This window comes from Actinia tenebrosa, unplaced genomic scaffold (genome assembly GCF_029948245.1).
Source record: "Actinia tenebrosa isolate PJP-AT-01 unplaced genomic scaffold, QUT_ActTen_1.0 PGA_scaffold5__44_contigs__length_20552954, whole genome shotgun sequence".
Classification (NCBI taxonomy): domain Eukaryota; kingdom Metazoa; phylum Cnidaria; class Anthozoa; order Actiniaria; family Actiniidae; genus Actinia; species Actinia tenebrosa.
In genome coordinates this window covers 8092339-8114398 of record NW_028292582.1, presented here as the reverse complement: position 1 = coordinate 8114398, position 22060 = coordinate 8092339, and the positions used below count along the sequence as shown (strand labels likewise).

General features: G+C 34.7%; 1 protein-coding gene across 3 annotated transcripts; it reads right to left on the bottom strand.

Annotated features, from left to right (window-relative positions):
- Positions 1–7651: 7651 nt before the first annotated feature.
- Positions 7652–22043, bottom strand: LOC116289899 (splicing factor, proline- and glutamine-rich). 3 transcript variants are annotated; one of them, XM_089038399.1, is made up of 13 exons: positions 21560–22043; positions 20252–20553; positions 19890–19985; positions 19373–19569; positions 18659–18764; positions 18110–18239; positions 17783–17827; positions 17427–17558; positions 12270–16447; positions 11355–11389; positions 10583–10664; positions 10038–10353; positions 7652–9522 (listed from the first exon to the last, which is right to left on the bottom strand). In XM_089038399.1, exons 1-9 carry the CDS (start codon positions 21908–21910, stop codon positions 16340–16342), a joined length of 1467 nt encoding a protein of 488 aa, XP_088894525.1. In that variant the 5' UTR covers positions 21911–22043; the 3' UTR covers positions 7652–9522; positions 10038–10353; positions 10583–10664; positions 11355–11389; positions 12270–16339. The 3 variants fall into 3 exon arrangements, with proteins under 3 accessions (XP_088894525.1, XP_031552704.1, XP_088894526.1); XM_031696844.2 differs by having other exon boundaries at positions 11355–16447; XM_089038400.1 differs by lacking the exon at positions 12270–16447.
- Between the last annotated feature and the right edge of the window lie 17 nt (positions 22044–22060).

Here is a 22060-nt window from a genome sequence, read left to right as displayed (position 1 = left end):
ATCTGTAGCATTATTCAAGCCATCTCAATCTGCACTAGTATACCAAGACTGTACTTTTAGGATCTGTAACATTTTCAAGCTGTCTCAATCTGCACTAGTATACCAAGACTGTACTTTTAGGATCTGTAACATTTTCAAGCTGTCTCAATCTGCACTAGTATATCAAGACTGTACTTTTAGGATCTGTAACATTTTCAAGCTGTCTCAATCTGCACTAGTATACCAAGACTGTACTTTTAGGATCTGTAACATTTTCAAGCTGTCTCAATCTGCACTAGTATACCAAGACTGTACTTTTAGGATCTGTAACATTGTTCAAGCTGTCTCAATCTGCACTAGTATACCAAGACTGTACTTTTAGGATCTGTAACATTTTCAAGCTGTCTCAATCTGCACTAGTATACCAAGACTGTACTTTTAGGATCTGTAACATTTTCAAGCTGTCTCAATCTGCACTAGTATACCAAGACTGTACTTTTAGGATCTGTAACATTGTTCAAGCTGTCTCAATCTGCACTAGTATACCAAGACTGTACTTTTAGGATCTGTAACATTGTTCAAGCTGTCTCAATCTGCACTAGTATACCAAGACTGTACTTTCAAGATCTGTTACATTATTTTCAAGCCATCTCAATCTGTAGCAGTATATGGACTATACTTTCAAGATCTGTTACATTATTTTCAAGCCATCTCAATCTGTAGCAGTATATGGACTATACTTTCAAGATCTGTTACATTATTTTCAAGCCATCTCAATCTGTAGCAGTATATGGACTATACTTTCAAGATCTGTTACATTATTTTCAAGCCATCTCAATCTGTAGCAGTATATGGACTATACTTTCAAGATCTGTTACATTATCTTCAAGCCATCTCAATCTGTAGCAGTATATGGACTATACTTTCAAGATCTGTTACATTATTTTCAAGCCATCTCAATCTGTAGCAGTATATGGACTATACTTTCAAGATCTGTAACATTATTTTCAAGCCATCTCAATCTGTAGCAGTATACCAAGACTGTACTTTCAAGATCTGTTACATTATTTTCAAGCCATCTCAATCTGTAGCAGTATATGGACTATACTTTCAAGATCTGTTACATTATTTTCAAGCCATCTCAATCTGTAACAGTATATGGACTATACTTTCAAGATCTGTTACATTATTTTCAAGCCATCTCAATCTGTAGCAGTATATGGACTATACTTTCAAGAACTGTAACATTATTTTCAAGCCATCTCAATCTGTAGCAGTATACCAAGACTTTACTTTCAAGATCTGTTACATTATTTTCAAGCCATCTCAATCTATAGCAGTATATGGACTATACTTTCAAGATCTGTTACATTATTTTCAAGCCATCTCAATCTGTAGCAGTATATGGACTGTACTTTGAAGATCTGTTACATTATTTTCAAGCCATCTCAATCTGTAGCAGTATATGGACTATACTTTCAAGATCTGTTACATTATTTTCAAGCCATCTCAATCTGTAGCAGTATACCAAGACTGTACTTTCAAGATCTGTTACATTATTTTCAAGCCATCTCAATCTGTAGCAGTATATGGACTATACTTTCAAGATCTGTTACATTATTTTCAAGCCATCTCAATCTGTAGCAGTATATGGACTATACTTTCAAGATCTGTTACATTATTTTCAAGCCATCTCAATCTGTAGCAGTATATGGACTATACTTTCAAGATCTGTTACATTATTTTCAAGCCATCTCAATCTGTAGCAGTATATGGACTATACTTTCAAGATCTGTTACATTATTTTCAAGCCATCTCAATCTGTAGCAGTATATGGACTATACTTTCAAGATCTGTTACATTATTTTCAAGCCATCTCAATCTGTAGCAGTATATGGACTATACTTTCAAGATCTGTTACATTATTTTCAAGCCATCTCAATCTGTAGCAGTATATGGACTTTACTTTCAAGATCTGTTACATTATTTTCAAGCCATCTCAATCTGTAGCAGTATACCAAGACTATACTTTCAAGATCTGTTACATTATTTTCAAGCCATCTCAATCCATAACAGTATATCAAGACTATACTTTCAAGAACTGTAACATTATTTTCAAGCCATCTCAATCTGTAGCAGTATATGGACTATACTTTCAAGATCTGTTACATTATTTTCAAGCCATCTCAATCTGTAGCAGTATATGGACTATACTTTCAAGATCTGTTACATTATTTTCAAGCCATCTCAATCTGTAGCAGTATACCAAGACTGTACTTTCAAGATCTGTTACATTATTTTCAAGCCATCTCAATCTATAGCAGTATATCAAGACTGTACTTTCAAGATCTGTTACATTATTTTCAAGCCATCTCAATCTGTAGCAGTATATGGACTATACTTTCAAGATCTGTAACATTATTTTCAAGCCATCTCAATCTGTAGCAGTATACCAAGACTGTACTTTCAAGATCTGTTACATTATTTTCAAGCCATCTCAATCTGTAGCAGTATACCAAGACTGTACTTTCAAGATCTGTTACATTATTTTCAAGCCATCTCAATCTGTAGCAGTATATGGACTATACTTTCAAGATCTGTTACATTATTTTCAAGCCATCTCAATCTGTAGCAGTATATCGACTATACTTTCAAGATCTGTTACATTATTTTCAAGCCATCTCAATCTGTAGCAGTATACCAAGACTGTACTTTCAAGATCTGTTACATTATTTTCAAGCCATCTCAATCTGTAGCAGTATATGGACTATACTTTCAAGATCTGTTACATTATTTTCAAGCCATCTCAATCTGTAGCAGTATACCAAGACTGTACTTTCAAGATCTGTTACATTATTTTCAAGCCATCTCAATCTGTAGCAGTATATGGACTATACTTTCAAGATCTGTTACATTATTTTCAAGCCATCTCAATCTGTAGCAGTATATGGACTATACTTTCAAGATCTGTTACATTATTTTCAAGCCATCTCAATCTGTAGCAGTATATGGACTATACTTTCAAGATCTGTTACATTATTTTCAAGCCATCTCAATCTGTAGCAGTATATGGACTATACTTTCAAGATCTGTTACATTATTTTCAAGCCATCTCAATCTGTAGCAGTATATGGACTATACTTTCAAGATCTGTTACATTATTTTCAAGCCATCTCAATCTGTAGCAGTATACCAAGACTATACTTTCAAGATCTGTTACATTATTTTCAAGCCATCTCAATCGGTAGCAGTATAACAAGACTATACTTTCAAGAACTGTAACATTATTTTCAAGCCATCTCAATCTGTAGCAGTATATGGACTATACTTTCAAGATCTGTTACATTATTTTCAAGCCATCTCAATCTGTAGCAGTATATGGACTATACTTTCAAGATCTGTTACATTATTTTCAAGCCATCTCAATCTGTAGCAGTATACCAAGACTCTACTTTCAAGATCTGTTAAATTATTTTCTAGCCATCTCTATATGTAGCAGTATACCAAGACTTTACTTTCAAGATCTGTTACATTATTTTCAAGCCATCTCAATCTGTAGCAGTATACCAAGACTGTACTTTCAAGATCTGTTACATTATTTTCAAGCATCTCAATCTGTAGCAGTATACCAAGACTGTACTTCAAGATCTGTTACACATTATTTCAAGCCATCTACATCTGTAGCAAGTATACCAAGACTGTACTTTCAAGACTCTGTTACATATATTTTCAAGCCATCTCAATCTGTAGCAGTATATGGACTATACTCTTCAAGATCTGTTACATTATTTTCAAGCCATCTCAATCTGTAGCAGTATATGGACTATACTTTCAAGATCTGTTACATTATTTTCAAGCCATCTCAATCTGTAGCAGTATACCAAGACTCTACTTTCAAGATCTGTTACATATTTTTCAAGCCATCTCAATCTGTAGCAGTATATGGACTATACTTCAAGATCTGTTACATTATTTTCAAGCCATCTCAATCTGTAGCAGTATAAGGACTATAACTTTCAAGATCTGTTACTTATTTTCAAGCCATCTCAATCTGTAGCAGTATACCAAGACTGTACTTCAAGATCTGTTACATTATTTCAAGCCATCTCAATCTGTAGCAGTATAATGGACTATACTTTCAAGATCTGTTACATTATTTTCAAGCCATCTCAATCTGTAGCAGTATACCAAGACTGTACTTTCAAGATCTGTTACATTATTTTCAAGCCATCTCAATCCATAACAGTATATCAAGACTATACTTTCAAGAACTGTAACATTATTTTCAAGCCATCTCAATCTGTAGCAGTATATGGACTATACTTTCAAGATCTGTTACATTATTTTCAAGCCATCTCAATCTGTAGCAGTATATGGACTATACTTTCAAGATCTGTTACATTATTTTCAAGCCATCTCAATCTGTAGCAGTATATGGACTATACTTTCAAGATCTGTAACATTATTTTCAAGCCATCTCAATCTGTAGCAGTATATGGACTATACTTTCAAGATCTGTTACATTATTTTCAAGCCATCTCAATCTGTAGCAGTATATGGACTATACTTTCAAGATCTGTTACATTATTTTCAAGCCATCTCAATCTGTAGCAGTATATGGACTATACTTTCAAGATCTGTTACATTATTTTCAAGCCATCTCAATCTGTAGCAGTATATGGACTATACTTTCAAGATCTGTTACATTATTTTCAAGCCATCTCAATCTGTAGCAGTATATGGACTATACTTTCAAGATCTGTTACATTATTTTCAAGCCATCTCAATCTGTAGCAGTATATGGACTATACTTTCAAGATCTGTTACATTATTTTCAAGCCATCTCAATCTGTAGCAGTATATGGACTATACTTTCAAGATCTGCAACATTTTCAAGCCACCTCAATCTCAATATATCAAGACTATTTAGTATTTGTCATATTCAGCTGATATTTAGGTAGAACTGCAAGAGCTAAGACAATATTGTAACCTGGAGTGTTTATTTTTGTCTCATTGTTTTTTTTTTGGTATAATAGGGGATTAAGGGCTGAGATGACCTCCATTTTTCTTGATGCACACACACAATCTGTTATAATATAACAACTCCCCAACAAACTGCACACACAAACACTTAGGATTGCAGTCCATCTCCACCTCCACGTGGTGCAATCTGGAAACTGTACAAATATTGATAAGCAGAGTACAGGCTAAGAGAGATGGTAAACACTACAACTGCTTCATACAAATACGTTACCAAATACCAAACTAGACGCCCTAAAGGCGTATACTCGGGCTACCTGTGTATAATAGAATGTAGAACTTTAAAGGGAAAACAGAGAGCACTAGTTAATGGAAATGGTACTGGAATTGAGAATTAGATTGCATTTCTGATAATCGGTTTTGTTTTTCTGTAGTACCCATGGAATTGTACCATGTCTAGCTGTTAGTGCGCATGTCTGATAATCGGTTTTGTTTTTCTGTAGTGTCCATGGAATTGTACCATGTTTGACTGTTAATGCACATGTCTGATAAACGGTTTTGTTTTTCTGTAGTACTCATGGAATTGTACCATGTCTGACTGTTAGTGCACATGTCTGATAAACGGTTTTTTTTTTATTAGTGTCCATGGAGTTGTACCATGCTCGACTGTTAGATCGCAAACGTGAAAGGTTATTTTCTCTTTTTCCAGAATTCATAGACCTATACTGTTCTGCTTTTTGAGACAAATGTTGTTTCTTAAGAGCAGGTTCCATGTTTGCATAGCTTAGCTTGCATTTCTCAGCAGTCTTGTTTTTTTGTGCATTTGATTTGTGTTTCCTTAGAATACTTTGTCTTGTAGTGTTTGACAACTGACTTGAGCATGATAGAAATAAAATAGAGAAATCTTGCTCATCGGATTGAACTGTTTTTGTTGTAATATCCATCATTTTCTGTACTAAGGTGGATACGTTTTTCACTTTTTCGAATACATTGAAGTCTCCATTATCATTTAACATCATGAGATTGAAGTCAGTGGTCCTGGATTTATGTTGAAAGATACAACAAACACAAGAAGTCGACAGCCATGCTAAAAATCCTGTATTACAATGTATATTATTTATTATTATTTTCTGGAGTTCTAATTTACTTGTCTCATGTGTGTAGTTCAATTTGATTTGTTTTTGTAAATTATAAGTCACCCTGATATCTACATCATATATCTGGAGGCTTGCTGGTAAATCATTGATTGTAAGGTACTGTTTGTTCAAGCTTTGATTATAAAACATGTTGCCATGATCAGAAATGGAGTCCAGGGTGTCTGAATTCCAATAGCTACAGGCTTTAATGACAGAAAAAGAAATACAATTACAATGATAGAGCACAGCAATGCCTCAAAAGAATACTACTGGTATTATTGGTATTTAAATTTGTTTTTCCACTCTTGTTGCTTTGCCGATCATTACCTGTAGCTTTGCAAATCACTTCACTCAGCTGTTCAGCTGTGTGGATTTCTGGATTTTTATATGAATTTTCAGTAGCATTGCTTTGTATACACATTTCTGTGATGTGGACTCCTCTGAGTTCAAATAAACCTGTTGAATTATCATACAAACTTTGAAAGTAATTTATTAAAGCATTCAAGTCATCAACATCTAGGAGTACACAAGTACCTTGAGGATGGGGGAGGCCATATGAATTACGAGCATGAGAGTCAAATATCTTAAATCTGCCATCATCATGACAATAAATAGCTACTGTACTACATTGAATAGTTAAAAGAAATGACTGATAATTTTCTCTAACTAAAATTTGCAAAGCATTGCCCAAGGGCATACAATAAATGTAATCAACAGTAGATGACACATCATGTACATTACCAGTATAGCTTGGACTGTATTCCAGCTGGTAATTAGTTTCTAATACTGTTACCATACAAGGTAATTCTGTCAAAAGTAAAAAGTCTTGGTTGTACAACCTTGATAAAAGACAATATAACTCATTCCCAATATTCATAATGTTTACTAGGTCTCCTGAAGATCTTAATGAACTCCTATGTTTATATATCAATGCACACAATGACATCGCTACACAATGACGACCAGCATTTGACCCAAATAATGCAATGTTACCTTGAGAATATGGAGCAGAAACTGTTTTGTTGGGATCAGTTACTGTGTATGGGCCAGGATTTTTTTCTACGTCTCTGCTCAGGGTAAACTTACTGTGATTGATTCTGTGATTGACACTTTTGTAAACATGGGATAAACCAGCATATTTTTGTGAACCTGGATTTGTCAAGAGTGGCAAGTAATAAATAAGCTTATAACTTGCATTTATTGCTCTTTTGTGTAAGTAAAAAAGTGATTTTCTAGAACATAATTTCCTCCGTCTGGGTAAAGCACTACCATGGCCAGTGTTTTTCTTAAACTTTCGATGACAACTTTTGACATATGATTTTACTTCTTCGGGATTGAAATTACATTTATTAAGAAAACAATGAATTCTAGATGACATGGGTACATTATTGACCACATACTTACGAACTTTTTTCCGTATTTTTCTGCTTTTGTGCAAAAGTTGGGTGAGTCGTTTAACTGGGACTCTACTTGGTTCTCGATCACGCGAAACAATACGAGGCTTGTGCTCAACATACTGATGAATATGAAATTTAGCATAACGAGACCTGCATTCCTCTAATAAATGTGACTCTTTATTGGGATAAACAAATACAGATAATTGTACAGCAGTCATTTTGTAAAGAATCTACGAAAGTCTTGGTCGAGGTATTTATGAAATGTACAACAAGAACCATGCACAGGGCAGCGATCAACACGCTCGCTACTGATAGTTCAAAGAACGATAGAGTATTGAAAAATATATTCAAAATCGTAAACGAAAACAATACAATAAATAAAAGACTTATCCTCACTGTCAATGATATATGTCCAAGGCTTCTTGATTCTGGAAACGCGTTAAATGTTATCTTGGAAGATTTCAATATGGCGTCCATGTTGTTTGGGATATTCAGTTTCCTGTCTTTCTCATCTTCTTTGTCAATGAAGTTCCTGCTTACTAAAGAGTTAGTATTTGTTCTTTCGTTCGAGTGTCTTTGAGTAACTTTGAGTACATTTGACTTTGTATTCGTTTGAGTTTCTTTGGTATTGCTTTGAGTATATTTGGCATTGCTTTGAGTATTATTCTTTCTGGTATTCTTTTGGGTTTCGAGTTCGCGGAACGACCCGTTTCGAAACTGACGCTCGACATCTTTTAGAGTGGGTCTACCGCGAACGGCGTGTGCTTTTGTATGTATTTTGAGCGCCTCAGCAGAACAGCAAGTCGCCATTACTTTCCAATAAGTTTTCAAGATAAAGCACGAGAAGCAGCTAGCAAGATAAGCAAAGGAAAAAGACCTACAGAACCTTCGAAAAAATGACTTGTGGTAACCCGCCTCGTTTTCATACTTGCAGGGGAACACCGCAGACCGCCGAGCATCGCAGGCTTACACACTTTCGACAACGTCGATAGATAGATAGATGGATAGAAAACCGAAACCTAGACTCGGTCTACCTTGCAGGTAGCCCGAGTAACTACCTAAAATGGGAAGAGTTTGGCCATCTTTTTTCCTTTTCGTTTATTCAATTCATTCATTTGCTCATTTTTGTTTCCTTTAGTTGAGAATTCAATCAATTCTGAACGGTAAAGATTATATCATGACTGAAATTTTTGTTTAGTTTTTTTAGTTTGTTTTTGTTTGGTTATTTTTTTGGAGGGGGAGGGGTGGGGGAGAGTAATGTGGAAATCACATGAAGTGACAAGAAAGACATTCAAAGCTCTTGCAAGCATAGACTAATTAGATCTACTAGCATACAAACACTAAAAGTGTGCAACATAAATATCACTAAATAGTGTTGTTATATGCTAATTATATTGTTTTCTTATGTTTAATTGGTGCTTATTTACTGCTAAATAGTGATAACTATTGCACACATTTAGTGTTTGTACTCTAACCTCTCCATCTACTAACTATTTTATGGGTCAAGTAAAACCCAAGTCAGTGAATGTTTAGTAGTAGTGTGTTTATTACTTATGACCTTGCTAACTGGTAAAACAGCCCATCATTTTAAGGTTCATTTGATTTATTAACATTTATTTATTTTTAGTTATATTTGGAGATAAAATAAAATAAATAATAATGATACAGCAGTAGTAGCATGCTACAATACTATAATCATTGCCATCAACAAAAATAAATTTGGTAGGTTTTTGAGTAGGTGCATTAATTGCAATAATATTTGGGAATATCCCATCAATTGTGGTGGAAATATGATACATAATGATAATAGATAGATATTAACTGAGGCAGAATACTGAACTGGGATCCAAGCAAGGAAAAAAGGAAAAATAAGTGAAATATGATTCAGTTTTAAAGGGTTAAAAAATAAAATAATGAGAAAATGGAAGAAAAAAAAAAGAATTGGGAGCTATCTAAATCTGATATATTATCAGTACTCGGCAACATTAATTCTTTGGGCAAACTTAAATAAGATATTCAGCTTTTGGATCCTGTAAATAAAGATAGAAAAAGTTACTGGAATAATATGGTAAGCACAGTCAAGAACAATGACCTTTCTCATGCATGATAGATTTTTGCCATCCAGCCATCCATTCAAGCACTGAATAGATGAGTTTTCGAGGAAGAAACGAAAGCTTATATTCTCTGAATTCATGGAATACACACACACTGTTGCTGTATAACAACTGTCCATTTGGTCGGTGAAAACACAACAGTGGTAGATTTATCAAGTGCAGGGGCAAAAATTGTCCCCCTTTGGATAATTGAACTTAACTGGTATGATTAATTGGCCTCGATTTTATATCCTATTGTAAACTGGTTGAATAGCTTTTAAATTTTTGCACAGTTGTATCAAGGATAAAATTGTGTTTCAACCTAAGTGATTAATGCCGCCTACCCCTTTTTCAAGGTCCTAAATGAAGAACAGAATAAACTAAAACAGGAGTAATCAGGATAGAAAATTATTTTTAAAATATGGGGAACTGCTTGTTTAAAGAAAACTTACTATAAACATCACTGTATCATTTGAAGTGTAGAGGTAGCTTGAAACCAATGTTCCTGTTCTTAATAGACTGTAATATGGCATTGTGGGCACACTATTGTTTTAGGCTTTAGTTTCAGTAGGTGTTCTCCACTTTATAGAACACTGCATACTGGAGTACTGCATAGCATTGTCTGACAACATTAGACTTGAAACCAATTTAACAGTGTGGGTACTCTACTGCTTAGCTTTTCTTCTTCCGCAGGAGTGTGTTGTTGTGCAAAATACTGCCTACCGACTGGGGAAAGCCTTGGTAATGACAGGTTTAATGATCTAAAACCTAGAAACAAAAACTAGATTGAAAATATATCTGCATAATGTCATTCACACAGACAGATATTTTTACAAAGGTTTTGTTATCATTATCCTAACTAAATCTCGAAACATTATTTTTTTGCAAAAGGCAGAGAGATTCCTTAGCCTGAGCCACAAGACTCATGCTTACGTTTTTAATGACAAATCCAATTGGAACTTGGGCAAGTTTTTTATAGCGAGGAAAATATTATCACCTTTGTTGTTGGTACTTTGGTTCAAGTACAGAACATTACTGGCACATTGATGGTGCCCTGTCACATGGCTGGACAAAACATCCTGTCAATGAAACAAAGTAAAATGAACCTTCAAATTTGAACAATGAAACAACCTCTAGGCTGATCTAAGTCAGGGCACAGCTAACTCACAGATAGAACTCTGAAACAACCTCCGGGCTGATCTAAGTCAGAGCACTGCTAACTCACAGACCAAATTGGAATTTAGCTTGTCAGGTTTTAGGCTCTAATTCAAAGGACTCACACAAGTCTTTTTTATGCAATGCATAATAATGAGTTAAAAACCTCTGGATCAAGCACTGTGATGGGAGGAGAGGGTAGGGGGCACGAACACATGGATGTTCAGACAGCAGAAACCTGCATTTTTCTTCTTGTGTGTGAAGGTGTAACAGTGGGTTCAGTCCATTTCTGGCTCTGCTACACACAACACACTCGTTGCATTATCATCATCACTACATCCACTATACAAGGGTGTTGACGGCCCACAGAATGGGGGAAATACACTTTTCTAGGCTAATGTTTTTCCACTTCATACCATATATCATTTCCTTGAGAATAAGATTTTTTGTTGGAGTTCTCATGTACAAGCATTAATAAAAGAAATGATACTCAAGGGAATTAAGCATGGCTGGAAATGAGAAACGATACACCCTAGCTAAAAGAAAAGCTATTGACTTCAACATGTTTGGTCAGATACAAGACTGATTGGCTAGTTATTGACAGGTATGCTTACCTTATTTGATGTGCACAAATCTCTCACCAAATACCCTGAAATATTGTCAAATACAACACTACTTTAGTACTCATCAACAGCAGAAATAGCTGACAAGACCTACATCAAAGAGAAAAATTGAACAAACCACTTCAAATAATCAAAATACCCTAAACTCAGAACTTTTAAATTCATGCTATGTGAATACAGAATTGTGTCAATATGCCAACAAATATAAGGGTTATATAATTAAAAATTCTTTGCATAAAGATTTTGCTGAGAAAACCAAATTTATGAATAAACTCTGCCACATCTACTTGAATCCTAATTAATGGTAAAACCATTTTATATTAATCTCTGCATATTCGACAGCATCCCTAAGGCACCTAGTTTCATTATTAAACGTGAAGCACTGGAGTGAAAGAGACCCTGAAACCAAGGGTACTCCCCTGGACCTTTAAAGAAATTTAAGACCTTCCCCAATTATCTACTCTTGATTCAGGGCCCCTTAGAGGAAAGAGATAATTTCAAATTCCAATAAACGATAATCCCTAAATAGACTAAAAATTGCTCTTGTGATAAGCTCCAAGCACATAATTTTTTTTTTTTTTTTGTGAAAGAATTGAGAAAAATTGTAAAATTATGGATTCTCAACGATTCACACTTCTGTTTTCCATGGTAACAGGATATAATAACTTTCTTAAATGTTTTCTTGGACTTATCGCATAGTAGGGGTCGAGTTGAAAAAGCGTGCTTAAGAAGTGTCCAGCGAAGCTTACATCAACCATCACTATTTGCTTTACCTGAACACCCTTTTTATGCCACAAAACGTTATTGTACAACGAGGTATATATGACATTAATTTTTATGCACACCTATTCATTGGTTGTTTAGAAACTATTTACTAGGTATATACAAGTTATGATACATACTTACTCATACGTAAAGACATCGCTAGTCCTTCAACGATCAGAAGAGAACCTATGGTAATCAGTAATGCTGGAGAAGATCTTTAGAACTTCTTTAGTCGTCTATTTTACTTGATTTGATATCTACTTCTCGTCGTAAGCTATTATTTTTATAAATTATATATTTATGCATTATTTATTGCTGTGGCATCCCAGCTATATTTTAAGGAAAGGTATAAGGAATAATAGAGTATCTTGGAAAACTTATTCCAAAGTTAAAAGCTTGTTAAGGATTAAAGAAAACTAGCATGTTATCGGTAAGTTTTTTTGAGCTGCATTGGTGTATGAAGGATATGAGATAGGAGTTTACTAACTTGAAAAGGGTGCAATAAAATATATACTGAACTTAGATTATGCCTTTGTATTTGGGAGTATTCTTTCTTTTTTTTTTTGACCATATAAATATTAACGAATCTTTAAGACTATCTATCCATCTTCTATGGTCTTACATAATCTACAATATGGAAAAATACTACAATTATGGTGATTATCCGCATTCTCACAATTTCTTTCCATTATTTTTTTCATTTTTCTTCTGTTTCCTTTAACAAAGTGCACTAAAAAAGCTGGGATGCCTGCATTAACATGTTCACTACGTATGCCAGAATCAGATATAAATGAGAAAGTATATATTATCATATTATAGACCATTTTACAAGAAAAAACACAAGATACATAACAACCATCAAAAGACTGAAAATTCCAGATATTCTTCCTCATTTGCATTGCAATTTTAACATGAACTTTTTTGGTTACACTTTCTTCATCGATCACTCTTCAATTCTTTTTTAACCCTTGACTTATGGGCTACACTTCAAAGAATTTTCTCTGCTCTATGGGCTATGCACAGCTCACTGTCAATGCCCATTCAGACTGCTTCATGGCCTCCGACATTGCTCAAGCAGAGTTCAAAGTTTTATTTTATATATTTCAGACTTCAATACCAATCTGGATTGAAATAAATATAGTTAAAGTCTCCTTGCAAGAGCACGGTGCAACCCAAAACTAACATGGAGTTTTATGAATGTCCAATGAATTTTATCTCATTGGACAAGCTGTTATCATCCATGTGTTACCATGACGACATGCTGATGCTCTTTATCAGGGTTCAAAGGTTGTTATTCCCACATGGTAAGGGCAATAACATGAACCATAGAGCACTCAAAATGAGATGGGTTAGGAGGGCTTAGATTGGCAATCAAAGTAGACTAGTATGTATGAAACTAAAACTGGCAGACTGAATCTTGACCGCATCTTGACATTTTAATGTACGTTAGCAAAATGTGGGGGCTATAGTCATACGAGCTCTCCCCTCCCTGCCTCTCCACACTCTAAATAAACAACAAAACAGTACTTAGTCATAAGTATTATAAGCAAGTGGAGGGGTAGAAGATACAATGAAAAATGATTTGTTAAATTTGCAAGCAAAATAAGCCAGCTAAGAAGAGAAAAACAAAAATATTATGCCTCTCAGATACAGCCTTTTTTGCTGAACACATTATTTCAATTGAAATTCGTACGGTAATTCCAATGTTTTTTCATCACAGAGGCTTAGTGCTTGTTCCTAGTACATTATATTTATTACAGTGTGACACTCAAAAGTATGACCGGCAATAATGTATTTTACAATAACTTATAAATTTCTCGCACACTGATTGGTTATTTCTTTATTATCAATAAGAGGACAGGCAGGTAAAGCTGACGTCAACGAGCCCGCTCACTTTCTGTTAGTTGTTTTGATCAGTAAAAATGAGAAGAAAAATTATGCCAAGTGGATCCGCATACTACTTTGACAATGTGATGGCGAAATTTATTGTCAATAAGAGGACAGACACATAAAAATCTGATGTCAATTTGTTAATTTGCATACTTTAGTGCACAGACTTTTATAGGTTAAATGGACACATTTCAATGGTTTTGCCAATACATTAAATGTGGTTATACTTTTGTGCATCGCTCTGTAAGTGAAGTGTGTTGAATGGGATGGTAGAAAATTTAGATGGCACTCTTGAGATGCTTTTCTACACTCTTAACAGCCTCCCAGTTTATCAATGCTTAGGATCAACTTTGATGTCACCCTTTCTAAACAAAGACAACTATATTCATTACACACTACAGCCATATATCCAACTAATATATCCAATGATTTGAGAACCTTGTGAAAAACTTTTCACGAGGAAACAACAACATATAATAGATTCATGTTAAGGAGAGAGTGACAAGTTACAAAAGTTAAAAGAATGCTAAGACACTACTGCTAACACATAACTACCCATTAACCCTAAATACTATTCACGGAAGATATTGCATTTTTGGTACTTATTTTTTCCAAAATAACGATAACAATATCATACCTCTATAGCCATGTTAGTATACCCAGTAGTAAATATATATTTAGCTTGTTACAGACTTGCTTCTTTTCATGTTTTAGCAACACTACATCCGATGTAATGGCAAACATTATATCAACAGTGATATCCATTATGATAACGTAAGATTTTAATTTTTATATGAATTAGTTGGTAGCATATTGTTCCCTGGCACTAGATATTTACTAAACAGGGTTGTCAATAAAATTTTTGGTAGGCAGTTATGAAATTAAAATAGGCGGTAAACCGGAAATCACTGGAGCATGTGATCGAGGCATACTTGTCACCAGTTTCACTTTTCTCACAAAAATTCAAGATGATGATGATCAATGATCATCACAGTTTTGATTGCATTGCAGTTTTCGTAGCAACAAAGATTGGGTTAAAATTTATTTTAACGAACTTTAATCAAAATTTACAATTACATTGGGAAGTGGCTGAGTAGGCAGTCAAATTAGCAAGAGTAGAGGGGGGAATCTGCTGGTTGCCGGCCTCTATTGAAAACTCTAACTAAAGATGATAGAACTTCTATGCTGGTATCCCCTTCTCTCTATTAGTGCACCACTTTAAGGGTATCATGTTATTAACTCAGTGATTGATAACAAGAGACATCAGTGAACAGTATATCGGATACAGAATTAATCTCATTTTCATTCATTTTTTTACTTGGTCAAACTCACTTCAATCTCAAACATTTTATTGGAACATTAAAACATACACCTAGACATTTAATAAGCAATTAAATTTGCATCAGATCTGTATGGGTTTTACAATGGCTCACCATCATAAATACCCAAACAAGTGGGCCGTACATATTATTATATTACCTAATATTTAAGATACATTCATTAGAGAGGACTGTGCAGACTAGTAATGTTGTTTAAAGCTGATAAAAATATCACCAGCAGAAAATTCCACTGAGCAAACTTATAAATGAGTGCATTTGTTATCCACAAAGGGTGGCGACCCTATTAAAAAGAGAGTTCACAAAATTGCTACTCAAATTCTTCATTCACTAGATGCTTACATGATAATCAAAATAATAATAAAGTAACAAGAGAATACTGTATATTGCTTATACAAGTTTCTAATTACTACACTGCAACGGATACCATGATGCAAACTAAAATACATTTATTTAATCCTCAATAATTAACTCTTGAAGACTATCCCTCCAGTTCAATCCGTTTGATAGCAAAATAAAATTATAAGCTTTATTTTCTTGGCATCTTGGCCATGTCTGACACTAAATACTAAAACTCTACACAATTTTCTTCGTGCAACAATTAATAAATGTGCTGGAAATTATCATAAAAGTTTAAAATCGAGAGCCTACATTTAAATGTTAATGCATTAATTTATCTCATAAAATAATGTGAAATCCATTGAGATACTCCTTACTGAGGGTAGCACTATAATAGAACATGGTACGTACTCCATTGTAGTCGAAATATTGTATCAATACATGTACAAAGGTGATATTAATGTCTTATGTTTTGTTGAGTTTGCCAGCAGACTTGAGTCGTCATAATTATAGTACAAGCGTATATAGAACAGTTATGCATTGAATAATCCAGTATTTAATCGGATATAGTTATCTTGAAGCCTTCAACCTATATGCAACACCGCATCAACATTCTCTGACAACGTACTTCATCTTCAGTAATGTTCAGTATTTACGACGTTTGTCGTGATCACGGGGTGATCGTGCAGCAAGCCTGTCCCGATCAGCACGTTCACGTTTCCGATCCATTTCAGGGTCAAATCGGCCAGGCCTCTTTATGTTTTATAATGTTCCCACGAAAGCATGAGAATGAAAATGCAATCAATGTTCATGCAGATTCCAAATGAAGTTTCCAGGAGTAAATATGCACATCCATAATAATGGTGAGGATAACAATGAAAAGAAAAAGAATCACGTTAGAAAATAATCCGCAAGCATCTGTCTCTATGAGAACTCTGCAAGAGAAACTACAACCAATTCAATAGTAAACTCTCCTACTCTATAATCTACTATTAATTTGCTATGGAACATTGTGTTAAGTTATAATTAATGAACTAAAATGCTCATGCAAAGATACTACATCTAAGTTGTGTATATGTCGTTACTGCAAATATAAATAACTTTGCAAAGGAATGACATTTGGAGACTTTCTGTCTTGAAAATCAGAGAACCAGTATATCCATAGAAGGATCATGTAGATATTTATACTTCACAATCTGGTCTTGTTACTCTTGTATTACCCATATATTAGCTTTCATTTGAGACAGATTATAAACAATAGAAATTTAAAATAACAAAGCTGTTTTGACTATAGATAAATTTTCCAATGGAAAGTAATTTCATGTAATTTTGTACATGGTTGTTATCGTTTCATCATCCAATCATGCTTAGATCATAAACTACCGTATTTCACAGCTATACGTAAGTCACAGCTATCTTTATTTTCGTATATAACGTAGAGTACCATGTTATGATTTCACAAAAATTGCTTCTAAGATGAACATGGGATTAAGATTATTTCCCTGTATTTTGGGACCAAAGAAGACCATTTTTGAAGCCTACTGCTCTTTTTAGCTTTGTAAATATTCACATATCCTTTTCTAAATTTCTGCTATAAAAATTTTTGAAACTCTTAACACTTAATGCTTACTCAAGTTAATACTCTAAATTCAAAATTGATAAGTGCTATGTAATTTCTTAGCGTATTAAAATTTAAAAAACAGAGAAAAAAAGACAAAAGATTGTACATTACCATTGGTGGCATCGGACCTGGTCCCATTGGGGGTCCTCGAGGGCCATGCATGTGAGGTGGTGGTCCCATGCCTGGTCCAGGGCCCATTCCCATAGGACCCATGGGGCCAGGACCCCAATCACCACGAGGACCCTACGACAAAAAATGATTATTTTTAAAAGGATGCAAAGTATAGCTAGCTAAGTAAAAGAAAATATTATAATTATGCCTCTCAGATACAGCCTTTTTCGCTGAACACATTATTTCAATTGAAATTCGTACGGTAATTCCAATGTTTTTTCATCACAGAGGCCTATACCTATCAATAGAAAATTATCATTTAACAATGATAATTTAAATAATAATTTAATAATTACCTTTGGAGGCATTCCACGAGGAGGGAAAGGCATTGGTCTCATGTCCTAAAAAGAGAAAGAGCCTACCAATTTATATAAATCCATCTGATTCCTCTTGTATGCAGATAGTTCTGCCAATATTCTATCAAGAAAATCTATGCAACCCTCTTCTCATTATCTTTCCTCTCTCCCTTGCAGTCTTAGCTCATCCCAGAAAATGTTTCAGGATTTGATAAAATAGTTGAGTATTAGTATCAGTTTCGATTTCTCTACTAAAAGCATGTCCCTAAAAAGTATATTTCCATATGGATCTTAGCGGTTTTAGTCAGCTGATTAGAGTCCACATACATTTCTCATCATTTCTTCCTGTCGTCGCATAAAATCATCTTGTCTTTGTCTGTACATCATTTCTTCCCTGTGTCGAGCTTCTTCCTGCATTCTCAATTCTTCCTGATACCTTCTTTCTTCCTCTCTGCGTCTAGTGGAGGAGACAATACATGTATTACTCATACAGGAAGCATAAGTGCGTGAAGGGCTTAAAAAAAGACTGGTGAACAGACAATGTCCAGCCAAAATAGGCTCTTTTCTTGTCAGTTCTTCCTCTTTGCATCTAGTGAAGAAGTCGATGAATCAAAAGAATGACTGGTCCAAAAAGTCTGTTGTAAAAGGCCATGTTATAGTGGGGTGTACAATTGCCATTATAATCACCAATAATCATCCAAATTTAATCACAGAATATTATGACCACAACTTTTTTTCAGCCACTGGCTATGAACAATTTCTACCCTCTAAGAACTAGCAAGATTTATTTGTGATGGACACCAAAAAAATGCATAAATTAATTCACAAATTTCTCCTAATCTCAATATTTATGATAAAAAGTGTTGTAAGATTTACCTCATCATTTCCACCTCTTTTTGCATCATTTCTTGTCTTCTCATCTCTTCTCTGTGTTGCATTTCTTCATGCCTTCGCATCTCTTCTTGTCGTCTTTGCATGTCAGCTATAAAACAAAACCATACTGTTTGAATTGCTGCTTAAAAATCCCTCGTTTTTACTAGAAATTATTTCCTGCATCAGAAAAATGTTTTTTTATGGAGCCCTGAAACAACCTCTAGGTAGATCAAAGTCAAAGTATGCCACACTTGACAGATAGAAGCCTGAAATAACCTCTGGGCTGATCTAAGTCAGGGCATGGCTAACTCACAGATCAAACTCTGAAACAAACTCTGGGCTGATCTAAGTCAGAGCATGGCTAACTCACAGATCAAACCCTGAAACAACCTCTGGGCTGATCTAAGTCAGGGCATTGCTAACTCACAGATCAAGCCCTGAAACAACCTAAAAATCCTAAACTTATAAAATCCTAAAACAACTTTTGCATTGAACTAAATCAGGGTATAGATTGAACCCTGAAACCACCACTGGACTGACTAATCAAAGTCATGGCATGGCTCTCACAGATCAAATTGGAACTTAGTACCTCTTTTAGAGGGAGGGAAACCAGAGAAAATCCTTTGAATCAAGGTAGAGCTAACACTATATTCAAATAAACTTCACTGGAAATATCTGTATTGAGTTGTTATTGTGAAGACTGAGCATGCAACCTACCTTGTCTCATTAACATAGCTTCATGATCTTTGATGGCCTGCTGCATTTCATTCTCCAGTTTTTCACGAGCCTCTTTAAACTGCTTATCAAGTGTTTCTCTCTGGGATTGCTCCATTTCCTCTAGAGACTTCCATCGCTGAGCCCATTCATATTCAAAGGTTCCTGGTGTGGCAAAATGTGGAGGAACCTCTCTTTCCCTAAAAATATACATTTTTTAGTTTTACGTCTTACCATTTATTTAGAAAACTTGAAGATGTGAATTATATTTTATGACGCTCATTTTTCTTTGCGAAAAGTCTGAGCTCCACATAAGATTTTAACTAGGTAGCTAGATGTGGGAATGTATTTTTTTCTCATTTCAGACCATGTGTCTTTTCCTAGAGTATTTTTCATTTATTTAAAAGTTTAGTATGGATCAAAGAAAATCAAAAAACCCTCATATTCAAGAGAATAACAAACTCTGAAATGGAAAATTATGGTTTAAAAAAGTTTATAGAATGAAGGACTTATGCATTACTTTTGATAGCCAGGTTGTCTCTCCAAATTCTTCTCGGGAAGGCCATCTTCTTCATCTTCTTGTTCGTAGGCTTTGACAGTGATTGGTTTTGGTGTCCTACAAAGTTTGAAAAATTATTTGAATATCAAACAGTTAGACTTCAACCTTTTAGTCTGCATTCCTTTCTTCACGTCTGTATTCTTTTGATAATTTGTGGGAAAGACCCAGCCAGGTTTGTTTAGTAGTTCATTTACCTTTCACTTCTGGGCCTCAGGTTTGATTCCTGTACTTGGCATTACAAGTGAGTAGAGTTTGTTGAAGATGAAAGACCATGGCAGGAAAGGAAACCCAAGAGAGTTAATCCATGTTTTCAATTTACTTACCTTCCCAAAAGAAATAGGTTGTCTTTAACCTTATGCATAGCATTGTTAGCACTGCTTTTTCTTGCAAACTCTACAATCCCATAATTCTTAGACCTCCCTCTGTCGTCACAAACAACTACAGCTCTTTCTACATCACCAAACTGAGAAAACGCTTGTTCCAGAACCTCATTCGTTACATAGGACCCAAATTCATGGACCTGTATGGCAGCAGCATGGGTAGCAAAACGTACGCGCACTGTTCGGCCCTTGCGTTGAGTCATATCCATGCCAGCTTTTGCAGCCTCGGCATTCAGCCTTGTGTCCTACAAGACAATACTTTATCAATCCATTGAAAGCTTTAGTCTAATTTAAATTCATTTTTTTAAATATCAGCATTACCACACTCCAGGCTTTTAATTTTGTTTAGAATAGGTTATGAATATTATTTCCTAAGCCTACAATGACTACATACTAAATATATGATGAATAACTAGTTAATTAAAACCTATGTTGATATTTTGGATGTCAGACTTTAGTCAAAGTAAAAAATAGATGTATAAATATTAGATATATTCCTATAGAATTTATAAAAGCTTCCCAAAGGAAATCTCACTTTTCTTTTGTATTACCATGTTAACCTCACATTAAAGATGATTTTGAGAACAGTACAATAGACATCAATGCACATGAATTTTGATTATCCATCTGCCCCACCCCTTAGATGTCTAATCCCCTCCACACAGGGATTCTGAAAAATTACTTTTTTTGCTTCCTATTCTTTCTTTCTGAATCCAAACAAATTTGATATCGATTCTACAAGTGTTTCTTAGCAGCATAGATCCTTATCTTGCAAAGTAATGAGGGGGGTAGGGGGGGATTTTTTACAAAGCCCCATCTTATCCAGTTTTTGTACTTTTCAATACTCCAACTTGTGTGTTTATTATATAACAGAAATCTCCAGGTTTTTTTTTATAGTTTCGTAAGTGAAAAAAAAAATTTACAATCTTTAATAAGGCGATCAGTGCGATTCGTAAAGATTCACAAATTTCTTTAATACAAACGATTTTTTAGGACAAATTCTGGTTTCGCTAAAAAAAAAAATGGCACAGGAAATCAAGCGAGCCAAGAATTTTAATGGAACGTAGTTCATATAATCTTTCAGCTGTGAAGGACATTCATGAATTTTGTGAATCTTCCTGCACGATTCATCTTCGGGTTTTTTTTTTTTGCCATTTTCAGGAATAAAAACAGAAATTCAATGATGAAAAACGTAAAAGTGATTGATATTACGACTTTTTTGGGTCTTTTTATTTTAAAATATCGACTTACCAAGCGAATAAAACCGAAACCTTTTTCTTTGTTCACGAAGACTTCGGCAACCTCGCCGTACTTGGAGAACATTTCTTTCATCTCTTGCTCATCGCAGTCAACTAAATTACCAACAAAAAGCCGGCAACGACCTGTAAACTTTCTTTCCTTCTTTAAACCTGAGCTATAAGAGACAGTTCTGTTCCTTTCTTGTCTATAATTGTCTTTAAAACTATTGGAGTCGCGATTTCTGTTTGAGGCGCCATCTTTTGTGTTTGAGCTGCTCTCATTTGATGACTTTTCTCTTTTGGTTTTTGTGCCACTGGAAGATGACCGTCGAGGAGAATGTGATCTCCGTTGGTTTTCTGGCATCTTAGCTTGGATTCTAGCTGGTTTTCTTTGGTTCAAGTCTTCTAATAAAGGTAATAAAACGAGCAAAAAGACAAGACTTTGTTAAATTCTCCTTCTTCAACTCAGCGTCGTCTTCTTCTTCTTCTTCACCATGTGGTCCCACAATCCTTT